This window comes from Octopus sinensis, linkage group LG1 (assembly GCF_006345805.1).
Source record: "Octopus sinensis linkage group LG1, ASM634580v1, whole genome shotgun sequence".
Taxonomy (NCBI): Eukaryota; Metazoa; Mollusca; class Cephalopoda; order Octopoda; family Octopodidae; genus Octopus; species Octopus sinensis.
Window position 1 is genome coordinate 193,044,021 of NC_042997.1, and position 25,346 is coordinate 193,069,366.

General features: G+C 40.1%; 2 protein-coding genes across 4 annotated transcripts in view; one reads left to right on the plus strand and one right to left on the minus strand.

Moving 5' to 3' along the window:
* Positions 1–1,764: 1,764 nt before the first annotated feature.
* Positions 1,765–18,630, minus strand: LOC115219546 (enkurin domain-containing protein 1). 2 transcript variants are annotated; one of them, XM_029789754.2, is made up of 7 exons: positions 18,467–18,630; positions 14,786–14,883; positions 11,036–11,196; positions 9,821–9,958; positions 6,500–6,660; positions 3,943–4,079; positions 1,767–2,010 (listed from the first exon to the last, which is right to left on the minus strand). In XM_029789754.2, the coding sequence occupies exons 2-7, from the start codon at positions 14,835–14,837 to the stop codon at positions 1,850–1,852; spliced, it is 810 nt and encodes a 269-aa protein (XP_029645614.1). In that variant the 5' UTR covers positions 14,838–14,883; positions 18,467–18,630; the 3' UTR covers positions 1,767–1,849. The 2 variants fall into 2 exon arrangements, with proteins under 2 accessions (XP_036363897.1, XP_029645614.1); XM_036508004.1 differs by lacking the exon at positions 18,467–18,630 and having other exon boundaries at positions 1,765–2,010; positions 11,036–11,198; positions 14,787–14,883.
* Positions 18,631–18,819: 189 nt separating this feature from the next.
* The window catches only part of LOC115208758 (uncharacterized protein C2orf81 homolog), a 42,967-nt gene continuing 36,440 nt past the window's right edge, over positions 18,820–25,346 (plus strand). The window contains exon 1 of one of the 2 annotated variants that reach the window (XM_029787472.2): positions 18,820–18,947. The gene's annotated coding sequence lies outside the window, so the exon portion shown is untranslated. The remainder of the gene's footprint in view (positions 18,948–25,346) is intronic. The other variant, XM_029780444.2, reaches the window with a different exon arrangement.

Here is a 25,346-nt window from a genome sequence, read left to right on the forward strand (position 1 = left end):
CTCTCTACATATGCAAGCTCACACAGTCTTGTGTTTGTCAGCAGTTTTATAGAGGACGTAAAACTCTGCCGTCTTTCATTTTTTTTCTTCATGTCATCTTCACCCTGAAGAAGAATTGTATCCAAAACATTGGATACTCCATTACTTGTGATAATTTCACTCAACTCTTTGCTGCTTTTAAAATAGTAACCAATTTTATGGAGCTGTTGTTACTTACAGCATTGACTAACCCTGATCACACAGACCATTGATCAAAAGCAATCCAGCTGTGACCAGTTCATCTTTTATTCATTTAGAACTACATTATTCAATGCATCCTTCTTTTCATTTCTTGTAGGCTGAGTGGTCATATTGACGCTTCCCTCTTGGCCTATTTAACACTATATTGTATACTCCAGAATGGAATATTGAGCTGTCATCATCATCACCATGGTTTAACATCTGCTTTCCATGCTAGCATGGGTTGGATGATTTGACTGAGGACTGGCAAACCAGATGGCTGCACCAGGCTCCAATCTGATCTGGCAAAGTTTCTACAGCTGGATGCCCTTCCTAACGCCAACCACTCCGAGAGTATAGTGGGTGCTTTTACGTGCCAGCGGTGCTGGTAACGGCCACGCTCAAATGGTGCTTTTTACGTGCCACCTGCACAGGAGCTTGTCCAGCGGCACTGGCAACGACCTCGCTTGAATGTTTTTTCACATGCCACCAGCACAAGTGCCAGTAAGGCAACACAGGTAACGATCACGCTCGAATGGTGCTTTTTACGTGCCACCGACATGGAAGCCAGTTTGTTGCTCTGGCAATGATCACACTCGGATGGTGCTCTTAGCACTCCACTAGCATGGATGCCAGTCATCGAATTTGATTTCAATTTTGATTTCACTTGCCTCAACAAGGTCTTCGCAAAGCTTCCTTATTAGCCCACTGTCTGTATATCAGTCTCTCCTGGTTGATCTTTCACTCTCTCTGTCTGTTTCTGTACAGAGTTGTTTCTACCGTGTCATGCATATTACGTGAGTTCATGGCTGCTTCCTGCACCAGTTTCGCATAGCCCCAGCCCATCCAAAGTACCTTGGATTGCAGAACAACCTGCAGTGCTTACCTTGGATCGTAGGGTGACCTGCTGTGCTTGAGGAGACCTATTGAATCAAGTACATCAATATCAAAATAAAAATCAAATGGAAATTGTAGTTATGATACCTGTGCCGGCGGCACGTAAAAAGCACCATCCAAACGTGGCTTCTGTGCCGGTGGCACATAAAAAGCACCAACCGATCGTGGCCATTGCCAGCCTTCCCTGGCACCTGTGCTGGTGGCACATAAAAAAACACCCACTACACTCACGGAGTGGTTGGCGTTAGGAAGGGCATCCAGTTGTAGGATCACTGCCAGATCAGATTGGAGCCTGACGCAGCCATCTGGTTCGCCAGTCCTCAGTCAAATCGTCCAACCCAAGCTAACATGGAAAACGGACGTTAAACGATGATGATGATGCAGCATGGACCATTTAAGTTAAATACCTTAGTGATGACGATTATTATGTAAACCACCAACCTATTAACTTTGTCATGCATGCTCTTACCATCTAAATATTTTAGTGATGGTTAAACAATTGAGCAAAAAGACTGAAATGGGACAACAGCAACAAACACAGTGGCTTGCAACCATGAGATAGCAACAATGATAGAAACAGCAATAGCAACAGTGATAATCAAACAATAAAAAATAAGACTTCTTATAAGAAATTGTTTAAATTGTATTCAGAAAAGTACTATTTATAGAAGAATTATATAAATATATAAATACAAAGAAAAAAAGTTTAAAATATTACAGCATTTACAACTCATCAATCTTCAATCTTAACAAAAACTTTTGATCTTGAAAATATTTTCACAGCTTCGTCAATCTCAGCAAGCTTGCTCTCCAGTTCTTGCCGTCTTTTCTGAGCTCGTACGGAATCGTTACTTAAAGGCAGTTTCTGTATTTTCTGCAGTAGGTCACGCTGGTCTGCAACAATAATAAAACAAAAAGGTAAAAAAAAAAAAATTAGTATGGCGCAGTAGTGGCTGTGTGGTAAGTAGCTTGCTTACCAACCACATGGTTCTGGGTTCAGTCCCACTGCATGGCACCTTGGGCAAGTGTCTTCTATTATGGCCTCGGGCCTACCAAAGCCTTATGAGTGGATTCGATAGAAGGAAACTGAAAGAAGCTCGTCGTATATATGTATATATCACGTGATCACGTGACCGACCAGACCATCAGATGTTGCTACACATCGCTGGTCACAATGCATTCGCATTTGTTTTAGCCTTTGAATGATGCCACCCTGCTAGCTAAGCGAGCAGGCCAGCAGAAGAAAGAATGAGAGAAAGAGTGGCGAAAGAGTACAGCAAGGATCACCACCCCCTGCCGGAGCCTCGTGGAGCTTTTAGGTGTTTTCGCTCAATAAACACACACAACGCCCGATCTGGAAATCGAAACCGCGATCTAACGACCGCGAATCCGCTGCCCTAACCACTGGGCCATTGCACCTCCATATGTATATATATGTGTATGTGTGTGTATATTTTTGAGTGTCTGTGTTTGTCCCCCCCCACATCACTTAACAACCGATGCTGGTGTGTTTACATCCCCGTAACTTAGCAGTTCGGCAAAAGAGACCGATAGAATAAGTACTAGGCTTACAAAGAATAAGTCCTGGGGTCGAATTGCTCGACTAAAGGCGGTGTTCCAGCATGGCCACAGTCAAATGACTGAAACAAAGTAAAAGAGAGAGTAAAAGAGTAAATAGGCACCCAGCTCCCACTGCAGTCTTTGGAATAGTTGGCGTTAGGAAGAGCATCCAGCTGTAGAAACCATGCCAAATCATATTGAAACCTGGTGCAGCTCCCCAGCTTACAAGTTTTCAGTCAAACTGTCCAAATTGTGCCAGCATGGAAAACAGATGTTAAATGATGATGATGACAACACCTCTGGACATATTGCTACAAAATCATTCACCTGGTACAGGTTTCAAAGTGGTTGATAACAGAAAGAGCATGACATACACAACAACAAATGTGCCAGATGATGAAGGAGCACCACAAATGGCAATACTCTCTTTTACTCTTTTACTTGTTTCAGTCATTTGACTGTGGTCATGCTGGGGCACCGCCTTTAGTCGAGCAAATCGACCCCAGGACTTATTCATTGTAAGCCTAGTACTTATTCTATTGGCCTCTTTTGCTGAACCACTAAGTTACGGGGATGTAAACACACCACCATTCGTTGTCAAGTGATGTTGGGGGTACAAACACAGACACACAAACATATACACATACATACATATATGCGACGGGCTTCTTTCAGTTTCCGTCTACCAAATCCACTCATAAGGCTTTGGTCAGCCCGAGGCTATAGTAGAAGACACTTGCCCAAGGTGCCACGCAGTGGGACTGAACCCAGAACCATGTGGTTGGTAAACAAGCTACTTACCACACAGCCACTCCTGCGCCTACTCGGTAATTTTTTTAACAAAATTGTTTCTAAAACCTGCACACAGTCAAAAACTTCATCTTTTTTATTTGGTGTAAGTGCTGCATCAAGATATTATACTTCTCAGCCAAACATAAATGCAGCTTTTTGATCCATTGGGATATGAGTATGCAGGTCCAACAAAGCTCTAGCTCAGTGTATCCCAAACTTTTTGGGCTGCTTGCCCACTTAACACCCAGGCCACATTCCTAGCACCCCCACCCCAACTAAGCATCACAAACATAGACCTCTTTCTGAAGCAAATTCAAAGCAACTGTATTTCACAAAAATAACTTAACCTAATGAACCCATTCTTTTGTTTTTACACAAATCGCTACCCCATTATTGATCAGGGATAAGTCAAAGTTAAACAACAGTAAAAATTTTTCAGGGAAAAAAAACTGGTACAAAAACTTAAAGCCTTACTTTTCTGGAGTAATTCCAAAGTTTCAACCCGTTCACTATCAGGTAATACCTTGTGTCCTGGTGGAACTGTTGGGTCTGGTAAACTGGCAACCCTCTCTTCCTCATCTTTCACCCACTGTGCCTGTCGTTCTTTTAAACTAAAATAGCAAATAAAACATAGAAATAAGTCAGACAATGGACAATAAAAGCATTTCAAATGTGAACAAATACTGAGAATAACAAAAAATTATGGAGATGTACTTGCATAGCAAGTGACCTGATCTGAGATCATGTGCTGGAATGAAAACAATTGCAGCGTGGTAGGTGTATATAAGCCATTTAAGAAACACACAAAAACCGTTAGATTCACTCCAACATTTAAATTCAATTTGCCAAAATATCTTTGTCACAGTCTCAAAGCGACGAAAATATTTTGGCAAATTAAATTTAAATGTTGAAGTGAATCTAACGGTTTTTGTGTGTTTCTTAAATGGCTTATAAACAAAAAATTCATATGAATATTAAATGAAAAATTTGTTACTTAAATTTAGAAAATTTTAAGACAAATATAGCTGATGTTTTGCCCCCAGCTCAGCCTTATGTTCAAACACATTCCAGACATGACATTCATGCAGTTTCAGTACACCTAAAACCACATTATTCAGTAGTTAGAATGCTATACAACTGCCTCAAAGCTCTCAAATGCACTTGACATTAGATATATAATGGTGTAACTTGATATAACAATATTTCATTTTTGGATTTGGTTTGCAAGATTTTTTATATGAGTTTGTGTGTTGAAGCATATTCTGTGGTGTCTGGGGAGAGTCATTTTCTTTTTGTGCCTTATAATCTAACACACTCACTGATAAAATTTTTGTTGCGTCTTGCAACCTTTTCAATAGTCAAAACTATTGAAAAGGTTGCAAGAAGCAATGAAAAATTTTAGAACAATGAAAATAAGAAAAAAGTGGAAATTTTACCAGTAAGATTATAAGGCACAAAAAGAAAATGTCTCTCCCCAGACACAACTTAATATAACAATATAGTTGTTTTATGAAACAAGTCTCAACTTATAATTATTTTAAAATTCAAATGTAATTTATTATTTTGCTAGTTCAAATTATTAGTGCCTTCCGCACTAGTGTGGGTGCCAGATAAAAAAGTACCAGTTCTGATGCTGTGTAAAAGCACCCAATCCACTCTGCAAAAATTGGTTGGCATTAGGAATGGCATCCAGCTGTAGAAACCATGCCAAAACAGACACTTGGAGCCTGGTGCAGCCCTCTGGCTTACCAGCTCCAGTCAAACTGTCCAATCCATGCCAGCAAAGAAGATGGATGCTAAATGATGATGATGACCACATCATGGTTGCCTGGTTATTCTTTCATTCTTTTATTAGTTTCAGTCTTTGGACTGCAGCCATGCTGGAGCACTGCCTTCAAGGGTTTTAGCTGAATGTAGTAATCCCAGTGCTTTGTCAGGTGCTGAGGTTATTGATTTCATAATGGACAAAGTTTACTTCGGTAAGAAAAGACATGGCTTTTGAATAGGAACAGACTTGATCCAGTGTAATATGCAAAGGTCTGAATTTGTATAACCTTGTAACACATTCTAATTTTGGAAATAACTGGAAAACAGAGGGTAAAAGTTGATAAAATCACCATCATCATTTAATGTCCCTGCACTGAGCTCCAATCTCTGCTTTGGCATAGTTTCCACAGGTGGTGATTTGCTGTGCTTGAGAAGACATGTGAAGCTAAGTGAAATTGTGGATGTGGCCAATGCTGGTGGCACATAAAAGGGAATCCGTATGAGTGACACATAGAAGGGCACTCATGCTGGTGACATGTAAAAGGTCACCCATACTGGTAACATGTAAAAGACATCCAGTACACTTTGTAAAGTGGTTGGTGTTAGGAAGGGCATCCAGCCATACGAACCAAGCCAAAACATGACTGGAGCCTGGAGTAGCTCTCTGACTTACCAGCTCCAGTTAAACCACTCAACCCATACATGCATGGAAAATGGACATAAAATGATGATGATGATGATGGACTCTCTTCTTTGTGCCAACCACTTCACAGAGGATATTAGGTGCTGTTTCCATGGCACCAGCACTCAAGAGATCAAGTACTCACAAGACAAGATCCCTTAACTGAGTGGGGTATAGTATTGAGGGATATGTCAGTGTGTATGTGTGTAAGTCATATTAAATTCTGATATAATCGTAGGCATCTACACCATTTGAAAAATATCTGTAGAAAACTTCATTTAAAAATATTTGTTTTTCTGGAAGTAAACGGACCTGGATTTTCCAGGGCTGCCAAGAGTACACCAAACACCACCCGAGTGGGGTATAGTATTGAGGGATATGGAAGGGATATTGAGGGGTATAGTATTGAAGGATATGATAGAAGGATGGGAGCGAGTGTCTTACTGAAGAGGTAAATAAATGGCTTCTCCATCTAGAGAGAGAGAGAGAGATGGAGAGATGTGAGGTCAAGGTACAAGGTGAGTATGAGAGAGAGACACAGGAGAGAGAAACAGAAATAAAAGAGAAAAGTATATTACTTACTATTTAGGGATAACACCTTTTTTGTATTTGTTAAAATCTTCTTCTGTTTTCTTTTTAGCACTAAGTTCCCGCAGAGAACTTGGAGGTCGTACCTGTTGGTGATGTTTTGCTGCCCGACTATTCCGCTTGACAAAATCTACATCTTTTCTAAGTAGTTCTGTCTATTTGGTGACAAAAAAAAAAAAACTTTTTTGAAAACAATCTTCACAAAATAGAAAAATCAATTTCAAATTTTCCTGTTTTACTTAAACAACTCACTGTAATTGTATTGTTTTCTTAATAAAGAAATTACATCTCCAGAGATTCTCTACGCAAGCATTTCCCATCAAGAGTTCCTGAGAACATTGTGTTTCATCAAAGATCACTAGGAGTTCTCTGAGAAACAATGATTTATATCATCATCATCGTTTAACATCCACTTTCCATGGGTTGGACGATTTTGACTGAGGGCTGGCGAACCAGATGGCTGCGCCAAGCTTCAATCTGATCTGGCAGAGTTTCTACAGCTGGATGTCCTTCCTAATGCCAACCACTCCGAGAGTGTAGTGAGTGCTTTTACGTGCCACCGGCATGAGGGCCAGTTTGGCAGTACTGTAAAAGGTGTTTTTAGGCTAATTATACTCTTTTACTTGTTTCAGTCGTTTTGACTGTGGAAACAAATGACTGTGGACATGCTGGAGCACCACCTTTAGTAAGCCTAGTACTTATTCTATTGGTCTCTTTGCCGAACTGCTTGGGGGGACAAACACAGACACACAAACACATATATATATATATACATATATACGATGGGCTTCTTTCAGTTTCCATCTACCAAATCCACTCAGAAGGCTTTGGTCGGCCTGAGGCTATAGTAGAAGACACTTGCCCAAAGTGCCACGCAGTGGGATTGAATCCGGAACCATGTGGTTTGTAAGCAAGCTACTTACCACACAGCCACTCCTGCGCCTATAAAATTATATTCATTTTTGAATATAATTCTATAACCAGAATTTTATTGTACACACATGGCATATTAAAACTACTTGCATCTTCAGACATTAAGAGAACCTGATAGAAAAATTACCTCTAAAGAGAGAACTGTAGAGGAATTTGGTTTCAACAAGATCTTAGTTAAAATGAAATTTCTTAAACATCCTTTGTGACATTTGATGGATGTATGGTATTTTGAGCAAATGTTTTCTACTATAGCCATGGGCCAATCACAGCCTTGTAAGTGTGTTTGAGAGAAGGAAAATGAAAGAAGCCCATCACATATGTATATGTCTATGTATTTGAGTGAATGATTTCATATTTCTCCCATCCCCATGTGTGGCTCTGCTAATGATGTCATTTACTTACAGTCCACTAGAAAATCATATCTGAGCTTCTTGATGCGTTTTGATACATTGCAGAATCTTTGTAAACAAACAACTCGTTCCAATATCATTTGCTTCCAGTTTCCCATGGAAGCATGTCTGTGCTGTTTGTTATTTGTCTGGGAGATTGTTACCTCAACTGGAAATAGATAGGGACTGATAACAGGAAGAGCATCCAATTACAGATAACTGTGCCCCAATATACTCGTCTGACCCATGCAAGCATGGAAAAGTAGGCATTAAAATGATGATGAGGATGATAAGTTTCATATGATGTGCACTGCAGTATATCAACAATATTATGTAGCCTAAATAAGGATTGGGGCCTAAATCTAAAACCAACAATGATTTTGAATAATTAAAAACTATTGTTTAATCCTCTTCTGTTTAAACAGACCATATCTGGCCAGAAAATTCTACTTCCTTTATACACACAGAGCAACACTGGTAAATGGGATGTGAACTATTAAGCAGTCATCTAGGATTTATCAACTTAACAGGCTTTCCACTCTCTCAATATAACATCATACTATCGAAATTTGATTGATTACCCTGATCATGAGTTCACATTACCTCTCTGGTAAAAAATAACAAATGTTTGAGAATTTAATACATGATTTTGTTTTAGATGGTTTTTTTTCTCTTGTTTTGTTTTTTGCATAGCCTAAAAGCTTCAGAATTTCAAACCTCTCATAAATTAGTGAAAAAACAGGAAATTACTGAAGCTGTGTTATATACCAAATTAGTTAATAAAATGTTGATGTCTTCCTTGTTTATGAAGAGGAGCTGTTATGATGTATGTATGTAGCTTCACTGCAAGACAAAGAGAAAAAAACTATCTTTCATATCTGTTGGGACCACTATAATTCCACTCGGGACAACCTGTAAAGTGACTGATGAATGAGCACAAATGTGAGGATAAGGGATCCTTTAATTTTGTCAATCTTCTTTAGTGCTAGTGCCATCATAAATGCACCCAGTACACTTTGCTTAGTGTGTGTGGTGGTTGTGGAGTGTGTTGTGTGTGTGTGTGAGAGGGGGCAATGGAGAGACCCTTTTAGTCTTGCTGAAATTACGAGAATATCTCTCAAGTGCTGGGGGCCACAATATAATGCATCCAGTATATGCTGTAAAGTGGTTGGTGATAGAAAAGGCATCTAGTTGTAGAAACCAAGTCACTGCAACCCTTACCTCAGAGAAATGAAACTTAGGAGTGAAATGTGATACTCTGACTTGCTATGTGAGCTCTAACAACCTGTTCAATCTGTGCCAGCACGGAAAGCAAATGTACAATCATAGGATATTGATCATGAGTATCCTTCATAAGAGGAGAAATAAAAGCATATCAACTTTGATTTAGGTTATATATCATCATCATTGTTTAACACCTGCCTTCTATACTGGCATAGGCTGGATGGTTTGATGGGAGTTGGTCAGGCAGGAGCCTGCACCAGATTTCTGTATTTGTTTTGGCAGGGTTTTTACAAGCGCCGCCTTGACTGGCTTCTGTGCCGGTGGCACATAAAAAGCACCAACCGATCGTGGATGCTGCCAGCTTCCCCTGGCACCTGTGCCGGTGGCACGTAAAAGCACCCACTACACTCATGGAGTGGTTGGCGTTAGGAAGGGCATCCAGCTGTAGAAACACTGCCAAATCTGACTGGAGCCTGGTGCAGCCCCCTGGTTTCTCAGACTCCGGTCAAACTGTCCAACCCATGCTAGCACAGAAAACAGATGTTAAACGATGATGATGATGATGATGCCCTTCCTAACATCAACCACTCAGCAGAGTGAACTGAGTGCTTTTTACATGGTACAAGCACAGGCAAGGTCAGTTTTGGTATGGTTTTTACAGCTGGATGCCCTTCCAAATGCCAACCACTTTACAGTGTGAACTATAAGAAAAAGAAATAGAAGGAAGGCAATTTTTAATTCTTAAAGTAATGTAAAAGTGCAAACCTACTTCTTTCAGATCATCAGCAGAGGTCAGACTTAGTTTCTCAAATGAACCATCCACTGACTGGTTCTCACTTGGTAATCTAGTTGGAGGTCCCGATCGTGAATGAGCCCGCAAATAATTCCCAGGTGCTGATGGTTCATTCTGTAATACATATCAAAGCAACAGGAATATTTACAAAAGGAAGAATTACAGAAAAATATAAGATTGAATATGGGAAAAAATTATTTGTTCAGCATTGTATAAAAAGCACATGATCCAGCCTTAATTTCTTTAAATTTGTTACTTGCACAGTCTTCATTTATTCATGCCATTTTTTTCGCTATGCATGTGGAAGGGAAGTAAGCCAGAGCAAGATGAGATAAGAAAGAGTAAGAGAAGTAGAGTGATAGGAGTGAGAGACAACTACATGATGGTTATTGGTAAGGAATTTGAGTAGTAGCATTCTTTTATTTGATGAGAGTTTTAGTAATTATATTGAGTTGATAAGCACAGGCATAGCTGTGTGGTTAAGAAGTTTGCTTCCAACCACATGGTTTCAGGTTCAAATCCAATGTGTGGTGCTTTAGATAAGAGTCTTTCTTTTGTTGTAGCCCCAAGCTACTTGTGAGTGGATTTGATAGATGGAAACTGAAAGAAGCTCATCACACGTGTGTGTGTGTGTGTGTGTGTGTGTGTCTCCTTGTCTTGACATTGACATGATAGTTGTAAATGAGTGCCACTGTCATGGAAGTAGTATCAGTCACTTCCAATATTCCATGAAAAAACATGTCTGGCTGTAAATAAATATTACCTTGTTTGAAAACAGGTAAGGTTTGACAACAACAAGAGCATCTGACTAGAAAATCCCCTTCAACAAACTTTGTCCAACCCATGCAATCATGGAAAAGTGAACATTTTTATTTCTTTATTGCCCACAAGGGGCTAAATATAGAGGGGACAAACAAGGACAGACAAAGGGATTAAGTCGATTACATCGACCCCAGTACGTAACTGGTACTTATTTAATCGACCCCAAAAGGATGAAAGGCAAAGTCGACCTCGGCAGAATTTGAACTCAGAACGTAACGGCAGACGAAATACCGCTAAGCATTTCTCCTGGCATGCTAATGCTTCTGCCAGCTTGCCGCCCTCCAGTGAACATGGAAAAATTCCAGTGAACATTGGAAAAGTGAAGATGATGATGATGAGGAGGAGGCAGATAATATTTATTCTTCATACCTGTGATTGTTCTCTAAACCTTGATGGAACATCCTGAAATTTTTTCGACTTCCACAACTCTTTGGGTGGTTCCTGACTTTCAAGTGTTTTTGACCTCACTAACTTTTGAATCTGATGAACTTTCTTCAGGTTTTCATTCATATAATTTTTAGGTTTTGCCTCTGCAAATAGAAATTTAAATTGAAATATCATTGGCTATTTTTGATGGGATGAGGTGCAGGTGAAGAGGAATAGTGTTAACTGATAATCTGCACGTAAAAAGTACCATCCGTTCGTGGCTGTTGCCAGCCTCGCCTGGCCCCCGTGCCGGTGGCACGTAAAAAGCACCATCCGTCCGTGGCCGTTTGCCAGCTCCGTCTGGCACCTGTGCGGGTGGCACGTAAAAAGCACCCACTACACTCACGGAGTGGTTGGCGTTAGGAAGGGCATCCAGCTGTAGAAACACGGAGTGGTTGGCGTTAGGAAGGGCATCCAGCTGTAGAAACACTGCCAGATCAGACTGGAGCCTGGTGCAGCCTTCTGACTTCACAGACCCCAGTTGAACTGTCCAACCCATGCTAGCATGGAAAGCGGATGCTAAATGATGATGATGATGTGCAGAAATTACAAGGTATCTTTATCATCTTTTCTTTCAATCACAGGACTGTGGCCATACTGGGACACCACTCTGAACGCGGAGTCATGTAGTTTGTTAGCAAGCTACTTACCACACAGCCACTCCTACGCCTATAAGATAAATCTCTTTGAATACAACACTAATCAAGCAGAGACAGATTTTCCTGACGCAGAAATTAAACTCAGCACTGCAAGCCATTTCATTAATTTTCCAGTGTAGCCATTTCCTACTATTTTATACTATACAACTAATCTACTATGAAATAAGTAAATGAAGCCATTGAGAACTAAAACAATGCAAAGCTGCTGATATAATATGAAAGCCAAATCTAGTTGATTGATGTCATATGTGACTCATTCATCCATGGTCTATGAACAGAGAAGACTATAAATATATTAAATCTCATTTAAAAGACTCTATTGTATTTTCTCATTCATAACCAATGTTAATTATCTATAGCATTAACATATTTGGAATAGACAATTTGGAGACATAAATGAGATATTGTATCAGTTAATTATAATTATAAGATAATTCCTTTGAAAGAAGCACAATTAGGAGTGCTGAGCAAGACGATGATTTCTGTTTAACCCTTTAACATTCAGATTACATTACCAAATGTAATGCCTATTTATTCACTCATCATCATCATCATCATTTAACGTCCACTTTCCATGCTAGCATGGGTTGGACGAATGACTGAGGGCTGGCGAACCAGATGGCTGCACCAGGCTTCAATCTTGATTAGGCAGAGCTTCTACAGCTGGATGTCCTTCTTAATGCCAACCACTCCGAGAGTGTAGTGGGTGCTTTTATGTGCCAGTCAGACGGTACTGGCAACGACCTCGCTCGAATCTTTTTACACATGCCACTGGCAAAGGGGCCAGTAAGGCGATGCTGGTAACGATCACGCTCGAATGGTGTCTTTTACATGCCACCGGCACAGAGGCTAGATAGCCGCTCTGGCAACGATTACGCTCAGATGGTGCTCTTTAAGGCAACGCTGGTAACGATCACAATCATGTATTATCTTGTAGCTTTGACATCTCAGGGATGTGACTGTTTAGTTTTAAAATGACATTGCAGGATAGGTGTGAAAGACCAGATCTGCCCAATTTGAACATAAAGCATGTAGAATATATGGACCTGATGTGGCTGGTTTAAATGATAAAGGGTTGTCTGCAACAGAGTTTTATGTGATACGACTGAATAGCAAAATGTTTCTCTTTCCATTTTGTTATTACTTCCTCTCACAGAGCAGTTATATCATCATCATCGTTTAACGTCCGTTTTCCATGCTAGCATGGGTTGGACGGTTCAACCAGGGTCTGGGAAACCAGGAGGCTGCACCAGGCTGCAGTCTGATCTGGCAGTGTTTCTACAGCTGGATGCCCTTCTTAACGCCAATCATTCCGTGAGTGTAGTGGGTGCTCATTACGTGCCACTGGCACAGGTGCCAGGGGAGGCTGGCAACGGCCACGACAGGATAAATACATAATGCACAAATATGCTGAATAAAAGTTGAACAAATCTTTCTACTAGACATTTCAATTCCTGATTTTATATATTTGGTCTAGCCAATAAAGTCATACCCAAGACTGGGTATGACTTTAAACTGCTCGGTCCTCATGGGTATAACTTCCAGCTGAATCCAGTACTTGGGCTCTGGTTCAGGAGTTTCAGTGTTTGGAGGAACGTGGAATCACCTGTTTGGATGAACAGACAAGCTGTCAACAACCAGGGTCAACTGTCCCAGTTATAAAACTATTGCTATCATCTCCATGATGTGTGCAGATGAAATATTTCAGCTTGTGAAAAACCAATGTGACTAGAAGCCAGGCCAGACATTCCTGCCTCATTGCTAGGCCAGGACAGCTGATATGGATGAGTTGCATTGGTGTGAGCAAGTTATCTGACCAGACAATGATGAGTAAAGTCATAGCATGACATTAGAATGTCACAGGCAAACTGGACATCAAAGAAAAATTACCTTGAATTTCTTTAGTAGTGCAGCCCACCTGGTGACAAGTCATGCACCAAGCAACCTGCTTCTCAAAAAAGGCAGCCAATCCATTAGGGTATGCCTGTAAAGCCTAGTTTATTGAGGATTTTGCTAAGCTAGTCAGCTTGTAAGACCTGTATCACCAAATTTTCGGTTCCAAAGATAGTTCAGAAAAATGTTATTGATTTTGGGGACATATCTTTAAAGGTAAAATAACTTTCACACTAAAAATACTAAAATACTGAAATCATAAATTTGTGTCTATCTTTTTAATGTTTGTTAGAAAGGAAAACATTTTGATTAATACCACCTGACTGGCCCTCATGTCGGTGGCATATAAAAACACCCACTATACTCTTGGAGTGGTTGGTGTTAGGAAGGACATCCAGCTGTAGAAACTCTGCCAGATCAGACTGGAGCCTGGCACAGCCATCTGTTTTGCCAGTCCTCAGTCAAATCGTCCAACCCATGCTAGCATGGAAAACGGACGTTAAATGATGATGATGATGATGATGAGTGACACACCTAATTACTGTTACTTCTTTATTAAATGACCGTTTTCCATGCTGACATGGGTTGGACAGTTCAACAGGAGTTGGCAAGCAAGAGGACTGCACCACACTCTAATGTCTGCTTTAGTAAAATCCCCACAGTCGGTGTCCTTTGTGATAATGATGACGTCTATTAGGTGTCCACTTCTCTACGTAAGAGCATATGACAAGGGTATACTGGAACTGAATGGAGTCTGTAGAGCAGTGGTTTTCAACCGGGGTTCCGCCAGTACAGTCCTGGGTTCCGCAAGAAGTTACAAAACTGCTAAAATCAGCAGTAATTTTTAATTCTCTTGTGCAGATATGTGTGCATAAGACTATTAAATTATTGCACAGGGGTTCCTCGAGCCAGTGGAATGTTTCCTTGGGGTTCCGCTCCAGCAAAAAGTTTGAAAAGCACTGCTGTAGAGACACAACAACCACAACAGTACACTTCTTGATCTTACGCTCTAATTAGCTTTGATTGCCATCCAAAACGAATGCCACAGTGATTGTAGGTTTTCAGACACATAACAGATGCAAACTACTGCAAAGAGAAGTAAGCTAGAACAAATGAAACAATAAGGAAGAAATTATGTTACCTTTTTTCTCAAATTTTGTGAATCCAATACCATTTTCATTTACATGAAGCATAATGTATGCAAAACTGTGTCAGTTCTCGTTTGATGCTTGTATCTTTCTAGAATAGAAACAGTGACAAAGTTAATTTAGCCATCGCTTTCATAATTAACTCGTTATTGATTTTTTATTAATTAGCCAACATACTGTTAGGAAAAGAGGAATGTCTAGAATAATGGATGGTCAGTGGCTTCAGTAAACAAAGCCAGTCCGCACAATAAATGTGTGAATGTATAACTTCCAAGTTGAAGCAAAAGATAAGAGAGATGGTGAGTAGAGGTAAGAGACACAGTGAGGAGAGGTAAGAGACACAGTGAGTAGAGATAAGAGAGATGGTGAGTAGAGGTAAGAGAGGTGATGAGTAGAGGTAAGAGAGGTGATGAGTTGAGGTAAGAGAGACAGTGAGTAGAGGTAAGACAGATGATGAGTAGAGGTAAGAGAGACAGTGACTAGAGGTAAGAGAGGTGATGAGTAGAGGTAAGAGAGACGGTGAGTAGAGGTAAGAGAGACGGTGAGTAGAGGTAAGAGAGACGGTGAGTAGAGGTAAGAGAGACGGTGAGTAGAGGTAAGAGAGACAGTGAGTAGAGGTAAGAGATACGGTGAGTAGAGGTAAGAGAGGTGATGAGTAGAGGTAAGAGAGGTGATGAGTTGAGGTAAGAGAGACAGTGAGTAGAGGTAAGACAGACGGTGAGTAGAGGTAAGACAGATGGTGAGTAGAGGTAAGAGAGGTGATGAGTAGAGGTAAGAGAGACGGTGAGTAGAGGTAAGAGACGGTGAGTAGAGGTAAGAGACGGTGAGTAGAGGTAAGAGACGGTGAGTAGAGGTAAGAGAGACGGTGAGTAGAGGTAAGAGAGATGGTAACTAGAGGTAAGAGAGGTGATGAGTAGAGGTAAGAGAGATAGCAAGTAGAGGTAAGAGAGACAGTGAGTAGAGGTAAGAGAGATGGTGAGTAGAGGTAAGAGAGATGATATTGTGGTTCACCTATCGCACACTCAGTACACTGTGGATTTTTCTGGCTAATATATGTAAATTTATATTGTGGACTCCTCAGTATATCAGGGTTTCTGTGGCTAAAGCTATTTATATTTTTTTAGATTCTTAATATTTCTGTGGGAGGTTTTGGAACGTAACACCCGTGATAGTCAAGGGATTGCTGTATATGTGCGTGTGTATTTATTAGATAATAAAACGTATGGTATACCTGGTAGCTCACTGGTAAACTATGTTCACTTTCACAATGCTCGTTGTGTATTTGGTTAACGAGGGAAGATGGAAGATACAAGAACTTTTATTATTATTGATCTTCTGTATAAATGAAGTTATATCCTATAATTTGCTGCTTTTCTTTACATGAACTAAGAAGATACTGTGCGGAACTGTCGTTGCTTTAGCGAGTTACTCTTTTACTTGTTTCAGGCATTTGACTGCGGCCATGCTGGAGCACCGCCTTTTAGTCGAGCAAATCGACCCCAGGACTTATTCTTTGTAAGCCTAGTACTTATTCTATCGGTCTCTTTGCCAAACCGGTAAGTTACCAGGACATAAACACACTAGCATCGGTTGTCAAGCGATGTTGGGAGGACAAACACACACACACACACATATATATATATATATATATATACAGCGGGCTTCTTCAGTTTCCATCAATCAAATCCACTCACAAGGCTTTGGTCGGCCCGAAGCTATAGTAGAAGACATTTGCCCAATGTGCCATGCAGTGGGACTGAACTTGGAGGCATGTGGTTCGTAAGCAAGCTACTTACCACCCAAAGAGACACATCTACACCGACAGACACTCCTAAACCAGTTGCTAAGTATCCCATCCACGAGGGATCGAAACGATTGTAGTGACTGGTAAAAATTCTTGTATCTTCCATCTCTCTCATTAACCCAATACACACACACAATATTATGATAATGACTAACAGAAAACCGGTCGCAGAAAGTAGTGTTACTTCTGGTGTAAATAATTTAAATTACGAAAACTTATTTAGTACTTATTTCTGTATTCAATAAATCAAGCATAATTATAAGACTTCATATTTAAAACTTCAGTTTGTGTGCCGTATTTCTTTTTTATTTCCCCACAGCCTAAATATTTTATATATTTTGCAGCACAACGTATGAGGACTAATTCTATAGGCTCGTATATTTATATTTTCTCAAGTCTAAAAAAGACATACTCCCTTCTTTTCTAAACATGTCCATGCAAGAAATAGTTCGCATGCATGTTAGGATTGTTTGAGAATGTCTCTGCAGGTTTGAGTGTGAGTTATGAAGAGTTTGTCTTTGTTTTAAAAAAAAATACAAGCATATAAAAATGTTATGATGCTGAAAACAAAACAAAACGAAATAAAAATCCATCAAACAGTCGCTTCTGTAATTTAAGAAAAAAAAAAGTATTATCTGAAATGTTATGATACATAAAACTTTATATGCCATCATATAAAAGTATTTTAAGTTCAAAGATGGGTTTAAGTGCCAGTTCTTTAATAACCACAATTCTATGGGAGCGTATGAACAAATTTCCAGTTGGGTATCGCATACAACATTTCCTTATGATACGATACCATTCTGGAGCAACGGCAATACAGAATCAAAGGTTCTGTCGAAAAACGCAATGTAACGTCTACAGCAGATATGAACTCCGGTTCTAAACCAACAGGTGGTCAAACATAACAATCTTTGGTCAGCTTGCTTCTGAGGTCCTTTATGTTGGTGGAGAGGACGTTTATTTTTCTGAGTTTTTTATTGTCTTGTCAACAGGGACCACACTAATCCCCTCGAAATCCATTGAAAGGCTCTCAGAAGGCACATCCTTACAGTTTATTTTTCAATTTGTTTATTCTATTTTATTTTTCTTTCTTTTTTGGATAAAAGATTTTATAACAGAATAATATAGAAAGACAAAAGATAACGCCTTTAGTTGGAGAGGCTAGGAAGGTAAAGGAGGAATATGAAATATTGTAATTGAATAAATTAAGGTAAATTAAGAGAGAATGTTTGAACGAATGATAATAATACAGCAAGCGGGGAGAAAAATTGGTAAATTTATTCATTCATTTTGTAGAATCTAAATCTTAAGTTCGAAACATAAAAATAAAGAAGACTGTTTTAAAGAAAATAGTTGGGGTGGAAATCCACGCTTTAAATGAATAGGGCCAGAAAATATGGTCAATTGACTGAACCTCTTCCTTAGTATTTGTTTTATCGACTCCTTAGGTGATCAAAGTCCAACCCTGTTAACATTCGATTTGATAACACAAACTATCACAACAGACTCTCTCTCTCTCTCTTTTTCTAAGCTTCTACACATGTATTGATTTATTTTTGCTTAAGCAAACGAACTTAAATGGGAATGGCTGGCTATATTTAACTTGAGTGAACCCCAGTATAATTCTGACATTTGTTGCAACAGTTGCAGACAGAATGCAAAGTCGACTCTGTCAGAATTTAGCCCCAAATCTGTGAGGCACAAAACTTTGATACTGCTAAGAACCTACAAAGTACAACGCAAATGCGCCAAATTTTCATGTAATCTAACTGATTCTAAAAGATCGCTAAGATGATATACACAATGAAAGAAAAATAGGAAACAAGCATAACATGTAGATATAGAAAAATTTAAAAGAGTTCAGTACTTAGTCTCTGGTGTGAGTGTCTTGTTCTGAGTCACAACTTCTTTTACTTTATTTCTTAATATTTCCCTTTTTCTTTTTTCGTCTCAGCTAAGGCACATCCCACCGACAGATGCGAAAGACATGTTGTTATGGCAGTGTTGTCACGATACGAACTTAATAAAACTTTTTCCGGTGTAACGGATTAATTTTTTTTTTTAAAGTAGTATAACAATTTTTACAATATTTAAACTACTATATGTATTTTCGTGTTTCGGTTTAAAAGCATATATTTTACTTTAAAAAATTATTTATGTTTCATAACTTTGATCTAATCATTATTATTTTCTTGTACTTTTTCCCGTTGCTATAGAAACCGACTGCGGGATGGCCTGTAAACAGGTAATTCTGCCCAATTAATATTAATTGCTCTTAGGATGTTATCGAGCTATCGGTTATATCTGGTATAGCTAATAACTTCTTTTCATTGCTATTTTGAATATCAGTGAGTATTAATTTTGCTCTGATTATTTGTTTCCATTTCATACACAGACAAATGTTATATGTTTTGTTAAAAGCACTCAGTTAAAATGGAATAGTTTTATATATTTATTTATGATACACTCCACCGTCTCTTAGAGTTTTTCTCTTCGCCTGCGATCTTTTTGGGCCCTTAGAATCGATCGCACGATAGCCACAGAATGAATCATCGACCTCCGATGAATACACACGCACGCGCACACAGGCACAGACACACACACACGAAGGTTTGGGTGTAACAAATAGAGCAGAGTTATCGATACATGTAGCAAGGTTTCATCATCATCATCATCATCATCGTTTAACGTCCGCTTTCCATGCTAGCATGGGTTGGACGGTTCGACCGGGGTCTGGGAAGCCAAAAGGCTACACCAGGCTCCAGTCTGATCTGGCAGTGTTTCTACAGCTGGATGCCCTTCCTAACGCCAACCACTCCGTGAGTGTAGTGGCTGCTTTTTATGTGCCAGGCGTGGCTGGCAATGGCCACGATCGGTTGGTGCTTTTTACGTGCCACTGGCACGGAAACCAGTGAAGGTGGTGCTGGTATCGGCCACGTTCGGATGGTGCTTTTTACATGTCACCGGCACAGGTATCACAACTACAATTTCCATTTGATTTTTTTGATGTTGATGGACTTGACTCAATAAGTCTCCTCAAGGGTCGAAACAGTGTTTCTTTACATGGAACCTTGCACAGGAGTCAGTGCAGTGGCACTGGCAACGACCTCGCTCGAATGTTTTGTTCACGTGCCAGTAAGGCGACGCTGGTAACGATCAGGCTCAAAAGGTGCTTATTTCTGAAATTGTTTTGCAAGACTCCTGAAATCGTAGTGTGATACTGATACATTTCGGGACAGTCACTTTATTCTTGCCAAATAAACACACACGCTATATATATATATATATATATATATATATATTATATATATATATATATATATATATATATATCATCATCATCATCATCCTCGTTTAACGTCCGCTTTCCATGCTAGCATGGGTTGGACGGTTCAACTGGGGCCTGGGGAGCCCGAAGGCTGCATCAGGCCAGTCAGATCTGGCAGTGTTTCTACAGCTGGATGCCCTTCCTAACGCCAACCACTCCGAGAGTGTAGTGGGTGATTTTATGTGCCACCGACACAGGTGCCAGACGAGGCTTGCGAACGGCCACGCTCGGATGGTGTTTTTTATGTGCCACCGACACAAGTGCCAGACGAGGCTGGCAGATATATATATATTCGTTCTTCACTTATTATTGTTCTTATTTTATGTCCATTGTCTGGAAGTCTTTCGTCACACACCTGTGACCTCTTCAGCGACTCTCCATCCCACGTGGCTCCTCCTCCTGTTCTGTTTAGTCCATTCTGTCTTCCTATGATGTGTTTATTTATCTGCACAAGCGTTTGCGCGTGCGCGGACATGTATGTGTTGCTATGTGTTTTGTATGTGTTGTTTTGTGCATATGTATGAGTTTGCTTACCATACTGTTTGTTTCCATGCCCTTTATTTATTTATATATCTCTCTATCCCCCCCCCCCCGTTTTATCTCAGGCATGTGTATGTGTGTCGTTTGTTTGTGTCTATATGGGTTTATGTATTATGCTGTTTGTATCTGTCTAATACCCCCACCCCATTCTGTCTTTAGTTGTCATGTTCCAGACAATGGACATAAAATAAGGACGATAATAAACAAGTGAAGAACAAATATATACTGCGCTATAGGTGCAGGAGTGGCTGTGTGGTAAGCAGCTTGCTTACGAACTACATGGTTCTGGGTTCATTCCCATTGTGTGGCACCTTGGGCAAGAGTCTTCTACTATAGCCTCGGGCCGACCAAAGCCTTGTGAGTGGATTTGGTAGACTGAAACTGAAGGAAGCACATCGTATATGTGTGTGTGTATATAAATATATATATGTGTGTGTATGTTTGCGTGTCTGTGTTTGTCTCCCTAACATCGCTTGACAACCGATGGTGGTGTGTTTACGTCCCCGTAACTTAGCGGTTCAGCAAAAGACACCAATTATTAATTGGAGGAGATAGTGTTAGTTGAAGGCTACCAAACCTGCCATACACAGACAATTTCAGCTTTATATATAGAGAGACTATTATTACAGAATTGTAAGGAGGTGGGTAAATGAATCTTATTGCAGATATCATAAACATATCCCATGAATCTCTCCAACTAATCTTAAATGAACTGCAGCTTCTTTTTGTTTTTGTTTTTTTGTTGTTTTTTTTCAGTTTCCTCATGTAATTTATTTTTATTGACATAATTGTCGGTTGTTTAAAAAAATGAATGTTTCACACATTGGCAATTTCTCTTGTTTACTTTTCAGTTATTAAGATGTTCATCTCTCAAAGATAAAATTTTTTATATCCATTCAGTATGGATTGCAAATTAAATCAAATCTCTATGATAATTTTTCAGTCACTAGAGCATCCAAGCCATCAATAATGATGGCAGATGTTTTACTAAACTTTTTAAAATTTACAACATTTTGGTCTGTCATCATCATCATCATCATCATCATCATCATCGTCGTTGTTGTCATCATCATCATTGTCATCATCATCGCCATCGTCATCATCATCATTCTCATCATCGTCATCGTTATCATTGTAATCATCATCATCATTGTCGTCGTCATCATCATTATTGTCACCATCATCATCATCATCATTGTCATTGTCATTGTCATCATTATCATCATCATCATTGTTGTGGAGGTGCATGGCTTAATGGTTAGAGTGTTGGACTCATGGTCATAGGATTGTGGTTTCGATTCCTGGGCTGGGTGACACGTGTTCTTGGGCAAAACACTTCGTTTCACGTTATTCTAGTCCACTCAGCTGGCAAAAATGAGTAACCCTGCAACTGACCAGCGTCCCATCCAGATGGGGAATTTTTTGCCATGGAAACCAAGAAAGCAGCCCTATGTGTCTATATGACTTGGGAAGGAACTTAAAACTTTAAAAAATGTTCATGCTCCATGCTGATATGGGTCGGATTTTGACATGGATCCACTGAGTCAAAGGACTGCATCATGCTTCAGTGTCTGCTTTGGCGTGGTTTCTGTGACTGGATATCCTGCCTAAAAACCAACCACTTTACAGTGTGTACTGGGTCCTTTTTACATAACACCAGTGCTTTTGAGGTGACCATGTAGCTTGCAAGTCAACTAGGAGTGGCTGTGTGACAAGTAGCTTGCTTACCAATCACATGGTTCTGGGTTCAGTTCCACTGGGTGGCACCTTGGGCACGTGTCTTCTACTATAGTCTTGGACTGACCAAAACCTTGTGAGTGGATTTGGTAGATGGAAACTGAAAGAAGCCCATTGTATATATATATATATATATATACATACATACATACATATATATATATATATATATATATATATATATATATATATATATATATATATATATATATTATATATATATATATATAATATATATATATATATATATATATATATATATAATATATATATATATTATATATATATATATATATGTATGTGTGTGTGTTTGTGTGTCTGTGTTTGTCCCCCCGACATCGTTTGACAACCGATGCTGGCGTGTTTACGTCCTCGTTACTTAGCGGTTTGGCAAAACCGATAGAATAAGTACTAGGCTTACAAAGAATAAGTCCTGGAGTCAATTTGTTCAACTAAAGGCAGTGCTCCAGCATGGCCACAGTCAAATGACTGAAACAAAAGAGTAAAAGAGTAAACCCACAAAGAGGAGGTGCTGCATCTGTATTATGTTAGGATGGGGGTAGAGAAATTTGTTGTTGTAGAGGAGCTTCGTGGCTACTCACATTTAGTAGAAAGCAAGAGAATGAAGAAGGCGAGCTGGCAGAAACGTTAGCACGCCGGGCAAATTGCTTAGCGGTATTTCATCTGCCGTTACGTTCTGAGTTCAAATTCCGCCGAGGTCGACTTTGCCTTTCATCCTCTCGGGGTCAATTAAATAAGTACTAGTTACGCACTGGGGTTGATATTATCAACTTAATCCCTTTGTCTGTCCTTGTTTGTCCCCTCTATGTTTAGCCCCTTGTGGGCAATAAAGAAATAAGAAAGCAAGAGAATGAATTAGAAGCATGTCCAAGGAGATAGGCAGTGGTGATGAGGTGTCCAGGTAACACCTCATGTAGCAGGAGCAGTAGTAAAGGAAGTGGGGGCGTATCAAGAGGGTATAAGGAAAAGGGAGAGGGAGATAGGCAATATCTGTAAAGATCGGTGAAGGATTAGCCCATATTAAGTTGTATTTGGTTTATTTACTCTTTTACTTGTTTCAGTCATTTGACTGTGGCCATGCTGGAGCAACTGAAATAAAGATTAACAAGATGCAAAATAGTGCTTGTTGTATTTATTTAACCATTGTATTTGGTTTATTTACAGCAATAAAGGTTAACTGGATGCTTACGTATTTTTGTTATCCCTATTTATATAACCATCTTCAAAATTTCAACAAATCACAAAATTAAAAACCTGGGTTAGAATGGGTTAAGGGGTACAATGTACATGAATTAAGGAGGCTACAGTGATGCTGGCCTCAGGGCAGTAATGATGATATCATTACCAGTTGGGCAGAGGAGAGATAATTTGGTGGTCTGGGAAGAGGATGATGGCCATTGTAACATGTGGTGGGGAGAACAATATAAATAGGTGAAGAATAAGTGAAGGTGGCGAGTTGGCAGAAACGTTAGCACACCGGGCGAAATGCGTAGCTGTATTTCGTCTGCGTTACGTTCTGAGTTCAAATTCCACCAAGGTTGACTTTGCCTTTCATACTTTCGGGGTCGATAAATTAAGTACCAGTTACGCACTGGGGTTGATGTAATCGACTTAATCCATTTGTCTGTCCTTGTTTGTCCCCTCTGTGTTTAGCCCCTTGTGGGTAGAAAACAAATAGGTGAAGAATGGCCAACAAGTGAGTGGGATGGTTTTGGGCAGCAAGAGAGAAAAATGGTATTGGGATAGTGGGAAGAACTGTAGTAGTGGTGGAAGGAAGGGTGACTTGAGGGTGGAGGACTGATTGAGGTGCTCGCTCTCTCTCTCTCCTCTCTCTCTCTCTCTTTCATACACACACACATACACAAAATACATATATTTCTTTACTACCCACAAGGGGCTAAACAGCTAAACACAGAGGGGACAAACAAGGACAGACAAAGGGATTAAGTCAATTATATCGACCCCAGTGCATAACTGGTACTTAATTTATCGACCCCGAAAGGATGAAAGGCAAAGTCGACCTCAGTGGAATTTGAACTCGGAATGTAACGACAGATGAAATACAGCTATGCATTTCACCCGCCAAGCACTAAAAGCACAAGGGACTTAAACTCACTGAAATACCCAGGAGGCTCCCTTGTGGTAGTTGATAGTTTCTGCTATTTAGGTGACTGAATTAGTAACAATGGTGGATGCTCTGAAAGTATTGTTTCTAGAATAGGAAAAGAATGGAGGAAGTTCAGAGAGCTCCTACCTTTGTTGGTAACAAAAGAACTCTCTTTCAGAGTGAAAGGTAGATTGTATGATGCTTGTGTGAGAATGGCTATATTACATGGTACTTGTACTTGTGACGGCATTCACCCAGGATGGGTTGAGCCGACTTCTTCTCTGTTCTTAACGGCATCACAAACCATGGCGGTCCATGCTCGTTGGTCCTGTGTGAGGTCACTGGAGATAGCAAGCCATTCACGGTTCCATCTGCGCAGACCGACCACCTGCTGAGCTGAGAGTTCAGAGAAGTCCTCCTTTATTGTCATTGCCCAGGTTTTCAGCTGTCTGCACTTGCGTTTGCGCCAGTTGGGAAGTGGAGGTGGGAGGAGGACATCGCAAATCAGCTCACCCTCAGGACACCGGGCCGCATGACCGAACCACCTTAAGTGCCATTGTAGAAGCACTGAAGGGAGGGGCTGGAGATTCAGGTGATGACAAAGACCGGCTGTAGAAACCCAATCAATGCATTGGCAGCGAAGAATGCGGTGGTGACAGTCATTGTCAAACACCTCCAGCCTTCGCTGATCGAGTACCCTCATAGGCCATGTTTCTCAACCATAGAGGAGGATAATATGAACGACGGCCTGGTAGATTCGCCCTGGTAGTGAGAAATGGGCTCTGACTGCAGAGGACATGCATAGATTGGAGAGGAATGAAGGTAGTATGCTCCATTGGATTTGCAACATCAGTATGAATGACCAACAAAGCACAACTGTGTTGAGAGAAAAGCTGGACATAAGAGGGATTAAATGTGGCATGCGGGAGAGGAGATTGCATGTGATGCGTGAGTGAAGACAGCTGTATACAGAAGTGCCTGTCACTGAAAGTGGATGGTACCTGTGGAAGAGGG

Bases quoted from the DNA above. Each gene is read 5' to 3' on its own strand.
- LOC115219546 (XM_029789754.2), bottom strand. From the start codon at position 14,837: ATGCTTCATGTAAATGAAAATGGTATTGGATTCACAAAATTTGAGAAA. The intron at 6,661-9,820 runs GTAGGTTTGCAC...GTCACCAAATAG, and splicing joins CTGCTGATGATCTGAAAGAA to ACAGAACTACTTAGAAAAGA. The intron at 4,080-6,499 runs GTAAGTAATATA...TTGCTATTTTAG, and splicing joins AAAGGTGTTATCCCTAAATA to TTTAAAAGAACGACAGGCAC.